Below are 17480 nucleotides of genomic sequence, written 5' to 3'. Positions count from 1 at the left end.
TCTTGGATCTGATGCAGCTGCAGGGCTCTTCTGCGTCAACTGAAATACTCCTGTGTGAATTTCTCAGGGTACAGAGATCAGCGTTGCCTGTGGAGTTGGCCAGAATCCCTTGGCGCTGTGGATGGAGGAGGATCCGTGAGTACAGTTGGAAGGGATCCCACGGACCCTCCAGCCCAGCCCCCTGTCTTTTAGAGGACTAACGTTAGGACATCAGAAGAGCCAGCTGCATCATGCTAATGGCCCATTTTGTCCAGCATCCTGTTCTCACAGTGAACAACTAGGTGCTTGTGGGAAACCAGCAAGCGGGATTCGAGCACAAGAACAATCTCCCTTCCTGTGTTTTCCAGCAACTGGCCTTCAGAAGCATTGTTGCCTCCAGCTGTAGACACAGAGCACAGCTGTCATGGCTAGTCCATAGGTCTCTCCTCCATGAATTTGCCTATTTGCCTCATCCTCTTTTATAGCTATTCAAGTTGGAAGCCACCACTTCCTCATGTGGGTGTGAGTTCCATTATTATTATTATTATTATTATTATTATTATTATTATTATTATTTTATATCCTGCCCTTCCCGGTTCAAAAACCAGGCTCAGGACAGCTAACAACAAATTTAAAACACTTCAAAACACTTAATTATAAAAGCAGCATAAAATACAGTATAAAAACATGAATAACAATAAAAACCAAAAATCAATCAGATAATCCACAGGGCTATCTGGCTGAATTGGTCCTACTCGGGCCAGCAAGGAGGCCAGGGGAGAATTAGCTGTGGGGTCTCAGAGCGGGTGATCTTCATAAAAGGGGAGGGGGAGGGAAGAGAAAGGAAATAAAAGATCAGGCTGAATTCAAATTAAAGGCCAGGTGGAATAGCACTCTCTTACAGGCCCAACGGTAGGAGGTTAAATCCTGAAGGGCCCTAGTCTCATGGGACAGAGCATTCCACCAGGTTGGAGCCATCACTGAAGAGGACCTGGCCCTGGTGGAGGATAGTCTGACTTCCTTAGGGCCTGGGACCTCTAAACTATGGTTATTCATGGACCTTAAGGTCCTCTGCAGGGCAGACCAGGAGAGGCAGTCCCATAGATACGAAAACCCTAAGCCACATGTATGCACTGCATGAAGACGTACTACCTTCCATCTGCCTTGAATTTTACAACCTTCAGCTTCATTGGGTGTCTAGGAGTTCTGCTGCTGAGCGAGAGGGAGAAATACTTTTCTCTGTGTACATATGGCACAGTGATCTGTGTCTTCAGCTTCTGTCCTTCTTGATGAGACCGCAACCACAGGAAGCTGACGTAAAAACGCTTTTTAGAAAGAGAGAGAGAGAAAGGGTGGGGGAGGAAGGAAAACGGAGCGTTGTTGAGCAGTGTTGAGCGTGCAGTGCACCCACAGAGAGGCCAGGAGTGGCACCAAGGAGATGTTGTGAGTCCCCACCTGCTGCTGCCGCTGCTCCTCCTTGACTATGGAAGAGACAGTGGTGAAGAAAGGCTTGCTCTACCTGCTCCAGCACCAGACCTTTGGGAAGGTAAGACTGGCTTCACCTCGCTGAATGTTGGAACAAGGTGTTCGCTAAGATCTCTTTGATACCCAAATTATTGTTTTGCTGCATTTACATTCTTAATCTGAGCATATTAGCATGTCTTTTTAAGAGCAATATTTTGTCACATAATCATCAAAGCATTCCCATTCATTTTATAGTTTTTGATTTGATTGCTGTCATATAAAAGGTAAAGGTACCCCTGCCCGTACGGGCCAGTCTTGACAGACTCTAGGGTTGTGCGCCCATCTCACTCAAGAGGCCGGGGGCCAGCACTGTCCGGAGACACTTCCGGGTCACGTGGCCAGCGTGACATCGCTGCTCTGGCGAGCCGCACACGGAAACGCCGTTTACCTTCCCGCTAGTAAGCGGTCCCTATTTATCTACTTGCACCCGGGGGTGCTTTCGAACTGCTAGGTTGGCAGGCGCTGGGACCGAACAACGGGAGCGCACCCCGCCGCGGGGATTCGAACCGCCGACCTTTCGATCGGCAAGCCATAGGCGCTGAGGCTTATACCCACAGCGCCACCCGCGTCCCTGCTGTCGTATGGATGCTATTAATTTAGCCAATTTTAAATATTCATTTAATTTGAGAATCCATTCCTCCTTGGTAGGTAGTTCTTTAGCTTACTGCAATCCTGGCTGTGGTGGTCGCATATAAGAAAATCATTTTTTTCGATTTTGGTATTTCTTTCCCTAAAAGGCCCAGTAGGTAAGCCTCTGGTTTTTTTGTTAATGGGATTTTAAGCATTTTTTTCAACTCCTCATGTATTTCTCCCCAGAAGTACTTAATTGGGGTGCAGCTCCACCACATATGCAGTGTTGTACCAGCTTCCTTGTTGCATTTCCAACAGAGGTTGGATTTCAGTTTATAGATGTTTGCTAATTTGACTGGTGTTAAATACCACCTGTAGAACATTTTGATGAAATTTTCTTTTATTGTACTACAGGCGGTAAACCTTATATCTTCTTGCCAAAGTTTCTCCCTTTGCTCTAAATACATTGTGTGGCTGAAGTCGCACCCATTTAATCATTGTCTCTTTCACTTCCACTTCAATCATGTCCAAATCTAGCAAAAGGTTATACATTTTAGATCGTAATTTTTTGTTGTTTTTAAATAATGTTTCATGCATTAATGAATTCTCTTTAGCAAAGCCTTTTTTCGAGTCCGAGATACCCAGACAAATTATTGTTCCATCTTTGCGCCTGGCTCTGTTGAACCTGTCTATGGAAACCGAACAGGATTTGAAAAGCAAAGAACTGATTTCTCATCTCTCCTAACAGCAGCTCAGCGCTGAATTGACAAACTCTATAAGGCCTTTCATCTTAAGAATTTGGATTGCTGGTGTTCAAGGGTTTGGCAAATTGCCCTTCTTGAATAGATACATTATAAACTAAAAATATCTAAAGGGCAGAGTGTGAAAATATATATAGAAAGAGAGACAGAGAGCATTATTTCATTTCTTATGCCAATTCTGAGAGTTGTGGTCATTCATTGCCACCAGTCAGGGCCGGATTTAGATTAGATGAGGCTCTAAACTATTGAAGGTAATGGGGCCCTTTATATATCCAGCTGTCCTTTGTCAACAACAAATTGTCGCTGTTTTTTGTGTTGAATATATGCTTATATGGTAATTTATGGACCTAATAGGTATCTAAAGCCATTTGCACATAACAAAATATGTATTTTCTCAAAGTAATTGATATAGAAATGAGCAAACCAGTGATATTTTAGGGAGCAGGAGGGGCCCATTACTTACATCATAGGAGCCTACACAACACAAAACACTGTTGCTGTATGTAGGTTTTATTTTATTTGTTTTAAATCTTATATTTTGGAAATGTACATCCAGTTGTTGTTTTCCCTTTAATTTTTTTGGGGCCCCCGAGAGAATGGGGCCCTAAAGCTATAGCTTGTTTAGCTTATCCGTAACTTCGGCACTGCCACCAGTGTATGTAAATGTCTGGCTCAGACATTTAAGACTAGAACCTTTCTTCTCAATAATGATGGAACTCACAAGTGGGGAATGCTTTTATATTTATACATATTTATGATTTGTAAATGGGACCTTTGTATGAGTTAATACTTTATTATTCCTTTGGAGCTCTGCTGGATCTGTGTATTTTTGTCCTTACAGGCTGTGATGCTTTATGGTTTACATTTTGTGTTCCTTTTTGTTTTTGTTATGCTTACACTTCTTCTTCTTCTTGTTGTTGTTGTTAATAAATTAATACAATTTAGCAAAAAAAAAGAGCGGCTAGTCCTTCTCCAGCCTCGAACCTCCTTTTTTGCTTTATGCTAGAAACTCAGGGATCACTTCCACCAGGCACCAGATATCTTGCCTCTCCCGTCCTTTGTAAACCCTTTAAAAATTGCTCTGCTCCCTCTGAAATTTGGCCCCACTTTGCCTCCGAATGTATAAATTATTGTAACTCACCCAGGGAATTGCTTGATAAAGGGCAAATGAAAAATACTCTTAACGAAGAGAAAGAAAACAGGTGAATTTCTTCAAGGCGCAGGCTGCGCCCTGAGTCTTTTAAGGATCAGGCTAGATAGAGCCCAGCCTTTCCATAGGCAGGAGCTGAACACAGGGATTAAACACACACACACACACACACAGAGAGAGAGAGAGAGAGAGAGAGAGAGAGAGAGAAAGAAAGAGAGAGAGAGAGAGAGAGAGAGAGAGACCCCAGTTTACTTCTCCCCATGAACTTTCACATTTGCTCTTTTTCACCCTTGCTATTGTTATAAGAATTTTAAGGTCTTATATATATATATATATAAAATAAATGTATAAACCATGTGGAAATACAGGGTCCCAAACCACCTCAGATTTGTCAGTTGTGGGCATGTCAAGACCCTGCCTGGAAATCTTGGAGAGATATTGCCTTAGCACTTCTTTCAAACTTTGTTGTTGTTGTTGTTTAGTCGTTTAGTCTTGTCCGCCTCTTTGTGACCCCCTGGACCAGAGCACGCCAGGCACTCCTGTCTTCCACCGCCTCCCGCAGTTTGGTCAAACTCATGCTGGTAGCTTCCAGAACACTGTCCAACACCATCTCGTCCTCTGTCGTCCACTTCTCCTTGTGCCCTCCATCTTTCCCAGCATCAGGGTCTTTTCCAGGGAGTCTTCTCTTCTCATGAGGTGGCCAAAGTCTTGGAGCCTCAGCTTCATGATCTGTCCTTCCAGTGAGCACTCAGGGCTGATTTCCTTCAGAATGGATCGGTTTGACCTTCTTGCAGTCCACGGGACTCTCAAGAGTCTCCTCCAGCACCATAATTCAAAAGCATCAATTCTTCGGCGATCAGCCTTCTTTATGGTCCAGCTCTCACTTCCATACATCACTACTGGGAAAACCATAGCTTTAACTATACCGACCTTTGTTGGCAAGCTGATGTCTCTGCTTTTGCAGTATACAAAGGTTTTTTTATGACTAGAGAAACAAACCTTTGTGTGCGTTTTTTCTCCCCCTCAGAAATGGCGGAAGTTCTGGGCTGTCCTGTACAGGGAAAGCGCGTGTGCCCCGGCCCGCCTTGAGCTCCTGGAGTCGGCGGAGAAAGCCAAGAAAGGGGACAGCAGCAGGCGCCTCATCAAGTTGGAGGACTGTGTGCAGGTGGCTGAGGCAGGTGGAGAGACCGGCAGCCCCAAGGAGACAGCGCCTTTCTTCTTGGAGACCACCGAGAAATGCTACCTGCTGGCTGCTGAGAAGGCCGAGGCAGAAGCCTGGATCCTGGAGCTGTGCAAGCATGCTTTCACTGTGAGGAAAATGGCACTCAGTAGTACAGGTCATGTCTCATGTAGAGGGAGGTGTGGAAAGCTGCACCTCAATATCCCGTGTGAGTAGCAGTTTAGAAACTGCCTTTCACTGGCCCATGGTCTGTCAGAGGACTGACGAAATGATATCCTTCTTTACAGATAGCTAAACTGTGGAACGCCTTATCGCAGGAGGCAGTGATGATGACCCCCAACCAGAGATGGCTTTTTTTTCTTCATTAGAGCACAGTTTTTATTAATTTTAAAAACTACCAGCTTTTAGGGACACGGGTGGCGCTGTGGGTTAAACCACAAAGCCTAGGACTTGCTGATCAGAAGGTCGGCGGTTCGAATCTCCACAATGGCATGAGCTCCTGTTGCTCGGTCCCAGCTCCTGCCAACCTAGCAGTTTGAAAGCACGTCATGTGCAAGTAGATAAATAGGTACTGCTCCAGCGGGAAGGTAAACAGCGTTTCCGTGCGCTGCTCTGGTTCGCCAGAAGCGGCTTAGTCATGCTGGCCACATGACCCAGAAGCTGTACGCCGGCTCCCTCGGCCAATAAAGCGAGATGAGCGCCGCAACCCCAGAGTTGTCTGCGACTGGACCTAATGGTCAGGGGTCCCTTTACCTTTATCTTACCAGCTTTTAGTACAGTTCCATGCAGTAGCTTCAATACAGGTGTACAGCAACAGACAATGTCATAAAGAACAAAGTTAGTCAGTTAAAGGGAAAGAAAGCAGGGAGGGTTGTGTATTTTTGCAAGAGTAAGAAGAAAGCAAGATGAAGTAGGGAATGTATCGAGTTTTGTTTAAACTAAAGCAAAAGCTCTGGAGAACGGATTTAAACAAAACTTATGCAACCATACATTGTGACATTATGTTGGGGAAAATAGGGAAAACACTTGTTAGGAATTCTGACTGGAAACCAGAGATGGCTTTAACAGAGGATTAGTCAAATTCATGGAGGAGGCTATTGTTAAAAGGAAAAAACTAGGTACTCCTTTTCCCTTATAGGCTTTCCAAGAGCCTGTATAGCCCTATCGGTAGGAGAAAATAACAGAGGCCAACCAGAGTATATTGAGAAGCAAAGCGGTTGGTAAGCTTGAACTTTATTAAACTGTTGCAACAGGGTCCCCCGCTCACCCCACGTAGGGAGGAGAGGAACCCAGAACATTGGTGTGCAAGCTCTTATATAGACTTTTGAAATTGCCCACCCTGTAGCCCAAGACCACCTCCCAAAACATCATACATACATCACAGAAGGAGGTGGTCTACAGCAGAAATCCTGTCTGGCAGGATACCTGATAATGGTCGCTGATTGCTTTACCTGGGCAGCCTGGCCATTCGTTTGTGAATACTTTAGTTCCTGAGTCCAGGTCACAGGCTCACCCTATTCAGACACAAATATGCCCTAAAGACAGGATTTGCAAGCAAAAAGAGAATGAGAAGGCTTTCCCCATTTGCCTCCCTCACTGCAGAGGAATATTTGAGGTCACTGGGAGAATCAAAATGGCTTCAGGATTATAACTTAAACCTTATTGAAACCAGAGAAAAAAGAAAAACATTTCTTCCATATTCTTTTACCATAGCAGCTAGCAACCATTAATTTCAATCCAACTCCCTTCAAAATTCAGTAATGTTACAGTATTTCTTTAAATAGTCCTTAAATTTCTTCCAATCTTCTTCTGCCGACTCCTCTCCCTGGTCGCGGATTCTGCCATCATTTCTGCCAATCCCATACAGTCAATCAGTTATAATAATAATAAGTTACAATAATTTAAGAAGCTGAATAGAAAATAAGGTGTTAATTAATTGCGAAGTTAGGAGATTAGGATTTGCTGGATAAATAATTTGAACTAGAAAACAAGAAGGGGAGGTTTGAGGAAGTCAAGGGACGATGGTTTGGAAATCAGGTTTTGAAAATTATGTGTTTTTAATATTGTCTTTTTTCTTTGTGCTTTTTTTTCTTCTTTTTGTTTGTATAAAATGGAAAATTTTAATAAATATTTATTAAAAAACCAAAAAAACAAACAAAACCAAAATGGCTTCAGGATTGCTCTCCCTTACTATTTGAGACACTTAGTTCATATATTTACTGTAGATATGTGTGCATTTAAGAATATTTATTTTATATTTGAGACCTTAGAATTCTTATAATAATATGGATGGCTCCTAGCCACAATGGCTGTGCTTTGCCCTCCACAGTCGGAGGCAGCAGTGCTTCTGGACACCAGCTGCTGGAAACTGCAGGAGGGGAGAGGGCTGTTGTTGTCTTCATATCCTGCTTCTGGGATTCCCTTTGAGGTGCAGCGGTTCTCAACCTGTGGGTCCTCAGAAATTGTTGGACTACAACTCCCATCATCCCTTGGTAGCAAGGCCAGAGCTCAGGGATGATGGGGGTTGTAGTCCAACAACATCTGGGGACCCACAGGTTGAGAACCGCTGTGCGTCTAAACCAATGGTTTTTAACCAGTGCGCTGTGGTACCCTGGGGCACCTGAATGATGGTCAGGGGTGCAGTGGGCAACACTGGCCTCTGTCCCTCTTTCCTTCCCTCCTTCCTCGGATGTCCTCTGGCGTCTCTGCCTCCCAAAGGCTTGCACAACTGTTTTTTGCAGCAGCCCTGGCTATAAGCTCCCCAGGCAAATGGTGCCTCTGGGACTGGCCCAGGCCCCTGTGGGGCACCTCTCTCTGGGGCAGGGGATATAGCCCAGAGACCAGGATGGCAGCAGTGGCTGCCCTGAGGACTCCCAAGGAGAGGGGAGGAAGCTGAGGGAACACCCCAACATGAGGACAGGATGCCAGACTAGATGGGCCCCCTTCTTATATTTGTGAGAAACAACCAAAGCATGCACAAACCCCTCTAAGGTGTCAAAACAATAAAATAAATGTTCATAAATACACAGGGTGGGTGCATACACATAGGTACATAAGCCATAGTTTGAAATGGTGCAGGAGAACAATCCCGGAGCCATTTGGACTCTGACCTCAAGTATTTCTCTTTGGTAGCAGGAAAATGCCTTTCTAGATTGTTTATTTACAGGATTTACAAGTGAAAAACAACTAAGTACTTGGAATGAAGGGGCTTATCCCTCTGCAAAACTGGCCTGGCAAGTATCTGTTGAGCAGAGCAGACCAGTCAACAGAGCATCTCCTTTGTATCAATAGGTGTGAATTTGTGAAAGGATTCGGGATATTTACCATTTCAAAAGGATGGCCCAGACTGACCAAGATAGGGCCATCCACAAAAAACATAATCAGATATCTTGACAGACAGGAGACAAGCCACTTCCTCAAATTTCTCTTGTAGACTGCCTCTCTGCCTCTTTCTGTGACCTGTGTAGGATGCTTTTGGGTGGTCCTTGGCTAAGGGGCCTGGAAATTTCTGATGCCTTTAAAAGTTCTTTCACACCTTTGTTCAGTGTCCTCGCCTCCTACCTTAGGTGTTGAGGAGACTTTTGTTGCAACAGGAAAATAAAGATCTGCCTTGCTTTCACAGGATCCTGCCTCAGCTGATGCTTCTCTGAGGTTCCTCTGATATGGAACTTGGGGGACCCTTGAGTCCCTTAATGGGGAGCTGGGCTGTAGAAACCACACACACCACTGTTTTCTGGTAACAATATGTTCTCTTTGGGTTTTAGAGAAGCACTGAAGACTGGAAAGTGATGCTGGAGAAGGAACTGCTGAAGGGCAAGGCCACGTCTCCCACTGCTCTCTCCATGGCAGAGAATTCCCTGTACAGCACCACCTGCAAAGGTAGGAGGGGAGAGCAGGAGACCCCAAGTTGGGCAGGGAGCAAAGAGGAAGGGGCTGCCACCATCGAGAGATGGTGCTTGTGTTGTGAGTCGAGGACCCGCCACCTGCATAGGAGTATAATAAGACACAAAGACACCTTATTTTAGGTTAATGGGCAAAATTAGGCCACAACTTTTATTGGTTACAGCATGTGAGTAGTATTGGCTTAGGCACTGGATGAAACAGCAATACCAGACTCCACCCCGAACAGCCGGAAGTCATATCAGGGTTAATAATAATAATAATAATAATAATAATAATAATAATAATAATTTATTATTTATACTCTGCCCATCTGGCTGAGTTTCCCCAGCCACTCTGGGTGGCTTCCAATCGAGTATTAAAAACAATACAGCATTAAGTATTAAAAGCTTCCCTAAACAGGGCTGCCTTCAGATGTCTTTTAAAGATAAGATAGCTGCTTATTTCCTTCACATCTGAGGGGAGGGCGTTCCACAGGATGGGTGCCACTACCGAGAAGGCCCTCTGTCTGGTTCCTTGTTACCTCACTTCTCGCAATGAGGGAACCTCCAGAAGGCCCTTGGCGCTGGACCTCAGTGTCTGGGCTGAATGATGGGGGTGGAGACGCTCCTTCAGGTATACAGGACCAATGGGAGGAGCTTGTTGATGCAAATACAACTGGAAACTCCCCCATGACGTCACCGGGGGTCGTGCCATGGCCCTAGCCACCAGCAGGGCATCGGACAGGATCCACAACCACCAGATTCCTTTAACAGAATACCCAGAAGAGGAGGGGTAGATGATGGCCCATACCCAATCCTCCAACACAGCACACATATCCCAGTGCCTAACCGCCAATACCAGAAAGTTGTGACCAATTGCTACGAGGTAGGCGGAAAAACCAAGAGGCTGGTGCCAATTTGCCAAATGGATAAAAGAGTCCTACCAGGCCCCTTGGGCAACCAAGGCAACCAACTGAAGTCCATGGCAAGGTCAATACGCAAAAGAAGAAGCTGACCTAAGAGGGAGGGAGGGCGGGAGATCTGAAGAAAGCAGGAACAGACTGGGAGCTGAGTGCTGTTTAAATGCGGCTAGCCCCGCCCACCAGCTGGCCCTATTGGTCGGCTGGAAGGCTTGACCGCGCAGCAGAAGCAATCAGGAGCAGGGAACTGAGCACGCCTCCCTGCCCCAGTGGGAAGCTGCTCCCGCTCACAACCCCTCCCCTCTGGGAGGAGGAGAGGCCTTGTAAACAAATTGTTTACAACACTTGCAAGCAGATTTAAGTTTAGCTGAGATTCCTGCATTGCAGGAGGTTGGACTACATGGCCCTTTGGGGGGGGGGGCGGTCCTTTCCACTTCTACAATTCCATGATTCTGTGTCGGGGGAAAGACCGAAAGGACAAGCTCTCCATCTCCAGCTGCCCAACACTACTCTTAGAGCTCCAGAATTTGAACCAAGACGATGTTGTGTTCTCCTTGGGGCTCTGTGCTCAAAGGTGGGGGCTAGGCATGCATGCTAGTGATGTATGGAAGTGAGAGCTGGACCATAAAGAAGGCTGATCACCAAAGAATTGATGCTTTTGAATTATGGTGCTGGAGGAGACTCTTGAGAGTCCCATGGACTGCAAGAAGATCAAACCTCTCCATTCTGAAGGAAATCAGCCCTGAGTGCTCACTGGAAGGACAGATCCTGAAGCTGAGGCTCCAATACTTTGGCCATCTCCCTGGAAAGACTCTCTGGAAAAGACCCTGATGTTGGGAAAGATGGAGGGCACAAGGAGAAGGGGATGACAGAGGATGAGATGGTGGGACAGTGTTCTCGAAGCTACCAGCATGAGTTTGACCAAACTGCGGGAGGCAGTGGAAGACAGGAGTGCCTGGCATGCTCTGGTCCAGGGGGTCACGAAGAGTCGGACACGACTAAACGACAACAACAACAGGCATGCATGCAGCGTGCACCACAGTGGAGCCTGTCTTCCAAGAACTGGCATGTACAGTGCTCACTCTGGCCGAGGTGGCGTCATGGAAAATCTGCCTCCGCCTTAGCTCTCGCTCGCCCTCTTCCTGACTGTGGTTTTGCGGCCGTGCAGGGCTCACACCGATACGGCTGCCTGATGCTCCCCAGGCACTTATCGTCCCTTCCCCATTTCCTGCCCTCCTCCCTCCCCCCACTTGTCCTTGTTATAAGAATTTAAGGCCTCAAATATATAAATTAAATGTACAAGGCAAACATGTACATAAATACATAAACCACATGTCTGAAACAGTACAGGAAGACAGTCCTGAAACCATTTTGACTCTTCCAAACTGACCAAATGTTTCTCTGCAAGCAGGGAAGAACTGAAAAAAACCTCCCTCTGTGCTCACAGATCCTGCTTTAAGGGCACATTTAAGGTGTGAATAGGGTGAGCCTGAGACCTGTGACCTGGATTCAGAAATTAAGTAGTTATAAGGTTCGAATCCCAGCGACAAAAGCTCCCATTGCTCGGTCCCTGCTCCTGTCAACCCAGCAGTTTGAAAGCACGTTAAAGTGCAAGTAGATAAATAGGTACCGCTCCGGCAGGAAGGTAAACGGCATTTCCGTGTGCTGCTCTGGTTCGCCAGAAGCAGCTTAGTCATGCTGGCCACATGACCCGGAAGCTGTATGCCGGCTCCCTCGGCCAATAAAGCGAGATGAGCGCCGCAACCCCAGAGTCGTCCAGGACTGGACGTAACGGTCAGGGGTCCCTTTACCTTTAGTAACCTGCCAGACAGGAGATAAACAACACACTCAGGATTCTGTTTTAGACCGCCCCCTTCTGTAATGTATGTATGTTGTTTCTGGGGGTGATGTGGAGTTTGAGGGTGGGCAATTGAGGGTGGGCAATTCCAAAAGTCTATATAAGGGTGGGCACACCTTTGTTCTGGGTCCTCCTCCATCCTCCTGCATGTGAGGGGAGCACCCTGTTGCAACAGCTTTAATAAAGATCAGGCTTACTAGCTTCTCAATATTCTCTGGCTGGCCTCTGTTATTTTCTCCTACCGATGGAGAACCTACAAAGGACTCTATAAGAGCTCTTGTGTACCCCATAAGGGAATAAGGCCAATTTTTGTTGACAACACCTTCAGTGTCCTTGGGCGGAACCTGCACCTTAGAAAGCGGGCTGGGGGCAGGACATTGGAAAGAAGCTTGCGATGACACGGAATGCCATTTTATTTCATTAAATTAATGCACTGCTCAATTGTAAAAAAGATGGAGAAAGCATTTCAAAGCAGATTTGCAAATAGAATAAAGCAATAAATAAAAAAAAACTATTTAAAACATTCAGAAGATAAACTCAGCAGTTAACTAAAACATACAGCAGAATACTACATGTCTGGGCAGGCTTCTCTAAACAAAATTTTTTTTAGCAGGCGCCAAGAAGGAGCACAGAGAAGGCACCTGCCCCGTGTAAATAGGCAGGGAGTTCCAAAGTTTGGGTGCTGCCACAGGGAAAGAATGGGGGCCACTTGCCATGATGGCTATGCTCACCTCCCTTGTCCGAGGCAGGAGTGCTTCTGAATACCAGTTGCATGTTTCCCACTAGGGCAGACATAGGCAAACTCGGCCCTCCAGATGTTTTGGGACTACAACTCCCACCACCCCTAGCTAACAGGACCAGTGGTCAGAAATGATGGGAATTGTAGTCTCAAAACATCTGGAGGGCCGAGTTTGCTTTGCCTGCATTAGGGCATCTGGTTGGCCACCGTAAGAACAGGATGCTGGACTAGATGGGCCATTGGCCTGATACCGCAGCCAATATCTTTTTAAGTTCTTATGTTTCCTTCCAGCTGCTGAGAGGCAGTTTCCTGTGGCCGTGAGGGCAACCGAGGCTTCTGAGCGCTGTCAGATCTGGGGCATGTTCTTTCTCTGTGCCAAAGCGGATGCCTTGGAGCTGCGGGACAAGCAAGCGGGGGAAGTGATCTACACCTGGCCGTACAAGTTCCTGCGGAGATTCGGTCATGACAAGGTAATGGCTGTGGGGTGTTTGTCTCCGGCGCAGCACATTTCAGGTGTGCGATGCCAGACAGTTGCTGTTCCTAAGCAGACTTCATGGTGTGGATAGGAAGTTGCCACTGGCCTGGTATTGCCTCCTTTCCACTGACCATGCCTCCCAGATGTGCCTCCTTTCCAGATGTGTTTCCATTGCCTGCCTCCTTGCTGCCCCTTCCTGGTTGTTTAGGGGGGGGGATGTCCTGCTCACCTGCTTTTCCACTGACAGTGTGCTCCCGCCTTGGGCGGCAGTAGGAGATGCTACGCCCCTGGAGAAGCGCAGGAGGCAGCTGAGATGGGACCCAAGTCTGGGAAATGGGTGGTAGTGGGGGAATCATGATGTGCTGGTCCCGTGGGTTACCCGAGAGGCGAGGTCCAATTCCGGTCCATGGTCAAAGGTGCAACGTGGAGGCAGTCCGTAGTAGCTGAAGCTGGGTGCAGGGCAGGGAGTCGGGTGAACAGGCTTGCAAGCAGGGAGCCAGGGCGGGTCAGGAGCTCAGGCAGGAAAGCAGGACAGGGTTCAGGCAGGAACTAGCAACCAACAATGTTGCTCCCGCAACCTGGGAATGGGCTGGCTGGCTTTTATCTGCCCCGAGGCATAGGGCGCCCCAATCCTCTGGTGACTTGCCTCTCCTGGCCTGGAGGCGAGCACTCCTCCTGCGGGAACTTAGTTCCCTCTGCCTCTCTGCCTTGAGCCTCTGCAGCTCAGGAGAGGCTGGAGGGTTACCGGACTCAGAGGCAACCTCAGCTTCCTCTGACGGGGCTGAGAGTGGAGCACCTGCAGGCAATGGGTCCTCCATCACCTCAGGAGCCAGACTCAGCTGATGCCTGCGTCTGAGGACCCAGCACAGGTGAGGACCCTTCAGGCTCATGCCCCAGCCACGGCTCAGCTGGTTCTGGAGGCGGGGAATCCTGTGCAGGGTGGGATCCCTCAGGGTCAGCATCCGAGTCCGAATCCCAGGCCATCACACATGATTTTGCAGAAACATTTCCTGTCTTTGGAGGAAGTTTTGTGTCAGCTGGGTGGGGCTTTCCTGCCCCCCTCCACCCTGCCTCCTGCAGGATGCCCTGAGTTTTTCGCTTCCCAAATCCCAGGGAAGGAACCATGCAGAGGAAGTAAGTCTTGTATTGCAGAGGTTTGGATTAGATGACCTGTTGGGCCTCTTCCAGCTCTACAATTCTGTGTTTGAGTTCTTTAGGGTGATGTCTTGGGACTGAACGAGATGTGAAGATGGAGGGCTGTTGTGATGGCCTGGGAATCCGATTCAGAGGCTGAACCGGAGGAATCCCAGCCTGCACAGGAGTCCCCGCCTCCAGGGCCGGCTGAACTGGGGCAGGGCCTTGATTCTGAAGCGCCTGCACCTGTGCCAGATCCTCAGGAGCAGGCACCAGGTGAATCCACTCTGGCTCCAGAGGTGGTTGAGGACTCAGTGCCTACAGGTGAGTCTCCCCCTGGGCCCAGTAACCCTTCAGCCTCTCCTGAACTGCAGAGGCTCAGGGCAGAGAGGCGAAGGGAACTGGTTTCTCCCAGGAGGAGTGCTCGCCTTAAGGCCAGGAGAGGCGGGTCTCCTGGGGGCCGGGACCGCCCCTGGCCTCAGAGAAGATAAAGGCCAGTCAGCCCGGTCCCAGGTTGCGGGAGCAACGTCGTTGATGAGCTGTTTCGGCCAGCATCCAGTCCTGTTTCCCCCAGAGTTCCTGTCCTTGCCCGGCTTCCCGCTGTGGACCCCACTTCGCCCGAGGAGGACTGTCTGCTGACCCTCAACTCAGGTCCTGGACCTCGCCCCACAGTAACCTCTCCCCTGGACCAGCACAGCTGTGATGGGAACTCTCATCTCACAGTTTTCTGGTCCTACCTAATATCTGCCACCCAACCTTGGCGGTCCTAAGTCTCACCTGGCTTTGCCTAGCAGACAGGAGCATTTTAAGTCCCACGGGAAGCAGTGAGGGCCACCAACTTGCATAGCTTTTAAAGAGCATTGGATAAATTCATTGGAGGAGAGGGCTATCGATGGCTACCAGCCATGGTGGCTCTGTTCTGCCTCCTCAATTGGAGGCAGCAATGCTGATGAATACTAGTTGCCAGAAACCACAGGTGGTGTGTGGTTCTTGGGCTCAAATCCTGCTTGCTGGTTTCCCAATAGAGGCATCTGGTTGACCACTGTGAGAAGGGGATGCTGGACTAGATGGGTCCCTGGCCTGATCCAGAAGGCTCTTCCTAAGTTCTTAGAAGATGGAGAATTGTTATGGGAGCTCCCAGCTCCCAACCTCCTGGTCCCATTGACACTCCCCCCCCCCATTTTTTATTAGTTTTCCAAATTTATAACAAACAGAAAAAAGAAAATCAAAAATCAAACAAGCAAACCAACAAACATTTAACCTGATTATAGTAGTTCCACTTTTGTTAACATTGTTAGGTGACTTCCTCAAATCCTCCTGGCTGAGTTTCCATATAAATCATTGTAACAGTTTTCCAAAATTATTTCCACATACAATTTGCTTGGTCAATTAACACCTTTCTTTCTTTTCATTTTTAACTTTAACATAGTATTTTACACATAACATTATCAAATCCTAGGCCTATTTGGTAGTCACAAGTGATTCTATTTATATTAACATATTTAGCTAAATTTGAATTTCTTCCACTCCTCTTGGTGCTCCTCCTCCCTCTGGTCCCGGACTCTTCTGGTCAGGTTGGCTAGCTCCCAAAAATCCATCATCTTCATCTGCCATTCCTCCACTGTTGGTACTTCTTGTAGTTTCCGCTTTTTGGCCAGCAAAATTCTAGCTGCAGTTGTGGCATACAAAAACAGTCTGACATCTTTTTTTGGGCAATTCCAAACCTATTATTCCAAGTAGAAAGGCTTCTGGTTTCTTAATAAATGTCTATTTCAACATTTTTTTCAATTCATTGTATATCTTTTCCCAGAAGTCTTTTACCTTGGCACAGGTCTACCACATATAATAAAAGGTACCTTCTTTTTCTTTACATTTCCAACATAGATTATCAGTCTTGGTGGTAAATCTTTGCTAGTTTTACGGGGGTTAAGTATCATCTATACATCATTTTCAACTCTTCCCATTGACTCTCTGCTTACCTTCATGGGCCTAGGTCTTACCTGACTTTGCCCAGCAGAGAGGAGCATTTCAAGCTGCTGGTCCACTTGTCCCTCCCTACAGATTGACCCCAGGAGACCTTGTGTTTCTTCTCCTAGGCCATCTTCTCCTTCGAAGCTGGGCGGAGATGTGCCTCTGGAGAAGGCAGCTTTGAATTTGCCACCAAGCAGGGCAGCGAGATCATCCAGGTCATTGAAGGCGCCATCAATGCTCAGAGGAACTCCACCTGTGCATCTTCAGGTGCCACCCTTCTTGCCGGCGCAGCCAGTCCTGCCAAGCCTGTCGAAGGTGCCCAGGGAGGGAAAGCCACTGTGCTGGTAGAAGGGCAGTCATTCCGTACTGCGGGCACCAAATCCCTCTCCTTCGAGTCCACCTGGCAAGGAAGACCAGCGAAGGGCAGGTTAGTCAAGCCCACGGCCAGCTGCCCTCTCTCCAGCACCAACTGCCCCTACATGGAGGGGTCTGATGACCACCCCAGGCGAGAACCCCAGCAGGAATCAATGTCTGAGTACTCGGAGCCATTTGATGCCATCTCCAAGTCGTTGGGAAGCTCAGGTGGCAGCTGTTTCCCCCTGCCTAGCGCTGAGGAGCCACCGGGGGCAGCGGGCCTGCATGCCAGGACCAGAGGGTTGGGCCTGTCCCCTGCCTCTCTGGGGCTCCACCACATCTATGATGACCCAGAGGGTCTGGCCCACCTGGTGTACGATGAGCCCCAGGAGTTCGCGGGGGATGCCTGGAAGGTGCAGGCCACTCCTGAGGACCCTATCGGCCACGAATACCCCTACAACCCAAGCTTGGATGACTACTCTGTGCCTAAGATGGCGGCAGCGTATGCCCCCGTGCAAGATCAAAATGGGCTTGGAGAAAGTGCATATGATCAGGTGATCTTGAGCCTCAAGAACAAGAAAAATGCACAGTGAAAGGAGAGGATGGATGGAATGAATGAATGAATGAATGAAGGGGTGGATGGGAAATGAGAGGATTGCTTTGTTTCATTTGTTGTGGGAGATGAGCCCGGGTGCAGCCTCCCTGCCTGCTCTCCTCTCAGAGCTCAAGTACCGTATTTTCCGCTCTATAACACGCACGTTTCCCTTCCTAAAAGGTAAGGGGAAATGTGTGTGCGTCTTATGGAGCGAATGCAGGCAGGAGGCTCTACTCAGTGTTCCCTTTAAAGAGCCGTGTGGAGCGTGTGTGCGGCTCTTTGGGGAGAAGGGCTGCCCTTCTCCCTCCTCAGGGAAAAGCTGCGCAGTGTTCCCACTTACTGTTCTGGCTTCTGGGATTCAGAATATTTTTTTTTTTGTTTTCCTCTTC

At 48.0% G+C, this 17480-nt stretch overlaps 1 protein-coding gene across 1 annotated transcript; it reads left to right on the top strand.

The window, feature by feature from the left end:
• Positions 1-1445: 1445 nt before the first annotated feature.
• DOK2 (docking protein 2) lies at positions 1446-17246 on the top strand. The gene is made up of 5 exons (XM_053401324.1): positions 1446-1525; positions 5012-5293; positions 8929-9043; positions 12854-13032; positions 16268-17246. Exons 1-5 carry the CDS (start codon positions 1463-1465, stop codon positions 17087-17089), a joined length of 1461 nt encoding a protein of 486 aa, XP_053257299.1. The 5' UTR covers positions 1446-1462; the 3' UTR covers positions 17090-17246.
• The last annotated feature ends 234 nt before the right edge of the window (positions 17247-17480 follow it).

This window comes from Podarcis raffonei, chromosome 8 (assembly GCF_027172205.1).
Source record: "Podarcis raffonei isolate rPodRaf1 chromosome 8, rPodRaf1.pri, whole genome shotgun sequence".
NCBI lineage: Eukaryota > Metazoa > Chordata > Lepidosauria > Squamata > Lacertidae > Podarcis > Podarcis raffonei.
Note: the sequence above shows the minus strand (reverse complement) of the source record. Positions and strands in the feature narration are given on the sequence as shown.